We start from the raw sequence: 4525 nt of genomic DNA, 5'->3' as shown, positions 1-4525 counted from the left end.
CTTTGAAATGTGATCTGTGAAGGTCAGCTGGTCATCCAATATCACTCCAAGATTTCTGACCGACCTTGATGGGGTGATTGATGATGAATCTAGCTGGATAGTGAAGTCGTGTTGTAGAGATGGATTGGCAGGGAGGACTAGAAGCTCAGTCTTTGCCAGGTTGAGCTGCAGGGGATGTTCCTTCATCCATGTTGAGATGTCCGCCAGACAGCTTGAGATCCGTGCAGCTACCGTGCATCCCCCCCCCCCCCCCCCCCATTATTTTGGATAATTTTAACCCCAAACAGTTACGGACTGCAGCTGTGCATGAAAATGAAATTGAAAATGAGAAATATTTTCCATCAATTCTCTGAGCAAATCTCCAATCCCGGTATGATCTGTCATGTTCTCTGAAGTCAAGCAGTCTTTTGCAGCAGCAAGCTGATGTTCTGTGAAAGTTTTCAGAAGAGAGCGGATTAATCACGTTTGACCTTTCTGTAGTAGGCTTTCTGTATGGTAAGGTGAATGTTACCATGAAATACAAAGCATTTGTTGCTGTTACTATGACATGAACATTTAATCACTGCTAACATTCATCATTTTACTGTCACTTTACGTGACGGCACGTTGCCTAACATCAGAAACATCAGGCTGAAGCGGACATGATTCAGAGTGGAAATAACTAGAGACTCACCATCTGACTCGATTGCATCTGTGTCTGGTGTTTTTTTAAACCAGTAATGTTCTAAAATGTTCTGTACGGTCCTGTAATGTCCAGGTAAAGTCCCTGACTCTCTGGGACGAAGTTTCCGAAGTAGATCCCGGCATTCTGTAAAAGTTTTCAGAAGAGAGCTGATTAGAGTCCTGTTTGATTTTGAGATATGTAGTTTATGTGAGGTAAATGTTGCTGTTACTATGGCCTTCTCTGGATGCCCATGAACATTCATTCATTGCTAAACATTCACTGTCAATCCGCAGTGTTTTACACTTTGCTTATTTGTCATCAAGGTCACTTGTGTAAAGAGCTTTACATGTTTTCAAGCAATGCTATTTCCATTCCGATCTTGTTTTTGGTCTCACCTTTGGACAAGCGTGTATTTTTCCAAGGAAACCTAGGTTTCGAATCCAGAAGACATTCTCCTTCGACCATTCCCTTCAGCACTCTGTGTAAGCCTGCATTTGTGGCCATTACAGCGTGAATTCTCCACTCAGCAAATGATTCACAATCGTCCATTCCTGTAAGCAGTAAGTTTTCAGTTATTAGTAAAACGCCCTTATTTCCATATCCTGTGCATAATAAATCAGTGACTCACGTATTTCAGTGATGGAGTGTGCTCTGTAAAAGCCGGTTAACTTGATCTGCCTGGTGTTTGGGTTGATGAGAACTTTTTTCAGGCTTATGTCTTTGTAATAAACACCCTGTTCCCTGCAGTGCTGTAACACAGCGATGAGTTGCTGCATGATGTCTTTTGCTTCTGATTCAGTCAGACGACCTCCGTTTTCTTTGATGAAATCACACAAGGTAATGTTGGTACCTGGATGTTCCATAATTAAGATGTCGTGATCTTCAGTGCCAGACCATTCGTATAACTTTACGACATGGTCGCATGGTTCCACCATCATCATCGTAACTGCCTCTCGACACAAAGGTCTGGAATCCTCAAACTGAAAGAAGAGATTGACAAAAGGTTAGTTGACTCCTAACCTCAAACCTCCTTACTAAAGGAAGGGTGAGGAAAATTCAAGTCTACATACAGAATTATCAATTACCGAATAACAATTTAATAAATAATTCTCAATGGTAATTTTCATGAAGAATAAAATCATGTCAACTTACGTGGAAATCAAACCGGCGCTTCTTAACAAATTTGATGATCACCTAAAAAAATAAGGAAAAGATTTGCAAACGTAAGTGAACTGACTCATTTTTGTTGTTTACATGATATAGTCTATAATCTTTTTTAAAACATGTTTTGATCAAAACTGTAATCACTGATGTTTATGTCAGGACTCGAAAGACAGAAGGAAACAAGAGGCATAAGGTTTGCTGTATCCAGAAAGAGAAACATACTGGTTTGGCATCTGATTTTCGAATTCCTTCATAGACACTGCCATGGGATTTCGATGCCAGTTTCTTTCCCACTTCATAAAGACAGTCAAAGGATCCTGAAAAACACACAACAGCATGAGACTGAACTGCTTATGACTAAACACACCTGTGTAGATCAGTAATCGTGTCCCACTGTTATTTCTGCAGACATGTGAGTTTTGGTTTGTATTAATGTCCTCAGACAGTTACCTGATGTAGCGGTGCTAGTCGATGGTTCAGGTGTTTGTGGATCAGCGCTGGTCGATGGTTCAGGTGTTTGTGGATCAGCGCTGGTCGATGGTTCAGGTGTTTGTGGATCAGCGCTGGTCGATGGTTCAGGTGTCTGTGGATCAGCGCTGGTCGATGGTTCAGGTGTTTGTGGATCAGCGCTGGTCGATGGTTCAGGTGTTTGTGGATCAGCGCTGGTCGATGGTTCAGGTGTTTGTGGATTAGTCTCAGTCTCAAGCGCATCTGAGGCTGAAGTCGGCTCCTGTCCGGGTGTTTTAAGAGACTCCTTCAATAACGCAGCATAACAGCGCTGAAAAATAATGCTGGTCGATGGCTGAGCACTGCTGATATTCATTCCTTCAGACTGCATACAGCCTAAGGAAAAATTAAAATGAACATCAGAAACATCAGGCTGAAACTGACATGAATCAGAGTGGTAATAACTAGACTCACAAACAATAAGTGTAGGCTATTGTGATTGTCAGAACATTTGGTAGCCTAACTAAACACTATTTTATTGAGTTTATAGAGTTTAGTGACAGCATAGTGCAATAATTGGTATAGGCTTCTGCTTTTACTATTGCTTGATACAAATGTTACAATTTCAGTTTAATTCTTGTGGTTTTATTCCGATCTTGATTCAGTTTAGATAAATCTCAAACCTATGATATTCTCTGATTTAGATTTCTGCACCTGATCATTACAATTATTCAAATTCTCTATGTTAAGCATGATGGTATAAGCATATCACACTGAAGTAACGTTAGGCTGCTTTAAAATTAAAATGTATTTAAAATAAAAGTTTTTCTTTTGGCAAAATTACATTTCCTTAATACACTCTTATCAGAATAAATTTCTACCTTTATAAAGGGCATTTCCCCCGTAATTTTATTAAATGTATGCTTCATCTTTCATTTCAAATTCTTAAATCTGATCAATAAATTCAATTAGAATAATAGGACACTATTTGGCTGAATAAAGTCTGTATCATTAAATGGTAACTTGTCTTTCTGTTGTTATTTTGTAGATGTTTGTTACAACTAACGTTAGGCTTAAATGTAATTCAAGACGTTAGTAAAACCATGGTTAAACTGTGGTAATACAACCAATTTGTGGTAACGTTACATGAACCATGGTTAAAAAAAAAAAAAAATCATTAGGAATATACATTTTCATTTGGAACCCAGATTCGGGCCAGATTTTGGACGAAATTCGGCATAACACATGATTTTGGGCCATCGTTGTCCCATCCACATCTTTTTGGCTACCTGGGACTGTTATATTATTTCTGCATATGTGAGTTTTGACTTGTATTAATGTTTACCTGTCGTCTGCGCGGGCGCATCTGTGGAGCTCGTGCGGGCTTTTCTCCCAAATATCTTAGTGGTGATAAATCGGTTAATGTTAAATAACCCTTTTGCCATGTTGAATATTATTTGTATCTCGATTGATATCTGCGTTTGTATTTCACAATACAGCGTTTGTCTTTCAAAATACAGCGTTTGTCATTCACAATACAGCGTTTGTCTTTCAAAATACAGCGTTTGTCTTTCAAAATACAGCGTTTGTCTGTGTTTGTTGCTCTATGTGTTGCTTAGCAACCTAAACTTGGAACTATTCGGCTAAGTCGTGACGTAACCACTCTCGATAATGCTTCCGGGTCCAAAGGCCGGTGCTGCGTTCCAAACCGCATACTTCCCTACTATTTAGTATGGGAAAAAGAGTAGGCGAGCGAAAAAGTATGTACGAATCCAAAAGAGTAGGCGAGAATAACCTGGGTGACGTACGAATTATCGCGAGATTCGGACTTAAGTGCGTTCCAATATGCCTACTTTCCTACTATATAGTAGGCGAAAACAGTACGTGAAGGAAGCAGTACGTTCCAAACGTCAGTATTCATAAAAGAGTAGGCGAGAAGTTCCCGGATGGCTTACTTCTTCCGGCCAGATTTTCGAGTGCTCATCCGATGGATACTCTTCTATCCCAGGAGGCCACGCGAGAGGATACGTCATTATCAAACATCGCAGAGATCGGCGACGCGGGTGCTTTCAAATGTGAGTAAACACAGTTCCTTTTGTTAAAATTGCATGTGTTGAACTACTGTAGAGTAAACTGTTGAATTGTTGAAGGTGTAAAGACGTTACACAGTGTAGTATAGTTGTGATTTTTTGTAAAAACACGTTTTATTATGTATAACGTTAGCTAACAGGGGAGCTCCAGTAAGGACAC

At 39.8% G+C, this 4525-nt stretch overlaps 1 protein-coding gene across 1 annotated transcript; it reads right to left on the bottom strand.

Moving 5' to 3' along the window:
• Positions 1–250: 250 nt before the first annotated feature.
• LOC309498667 (serine/threonine-protein kinase pim-3-like) lies at positions 251–3720 on the bottom strand (the record flags this gene model as incomplete). Its single annotated transcript, XM_082169510.1, has 8 exons — positions 251–428; positions 674–808; positions 1060–1215; positions 1293–1644; positions 1817–1858; positions 2051–2145; positions 2279–2671; positions 3621–3720. The coding sequence occupies 8 exons, from the start codon at positions 3718–3720 to the stop codon at positions 274–276; spliced, it is 1428 nt and encodes a 475-aa protein (XP_082025636.1). The 3' UTR covers positions 251–273.
• Between the last annotated feature and the right edge of the window lie 805 nt (positions 3721–4525).

Source organism: Leuciscus leuciscus (assembly GCF_965113295.1).
Source record: "Leuciscus leuciscus genome assembly, chromosome: 5".
Taxonomy (NCBI): domain Eukaryota; kingdom Metazoa; phylum Chordata; class Actinopteri; order Cypriniformes; family Leuciscidae; genus Leuciscus; species Leuciscus leuciscus.
This window is presented reverse-complemented; position numbering and strand designations above follow the sequence as displayed.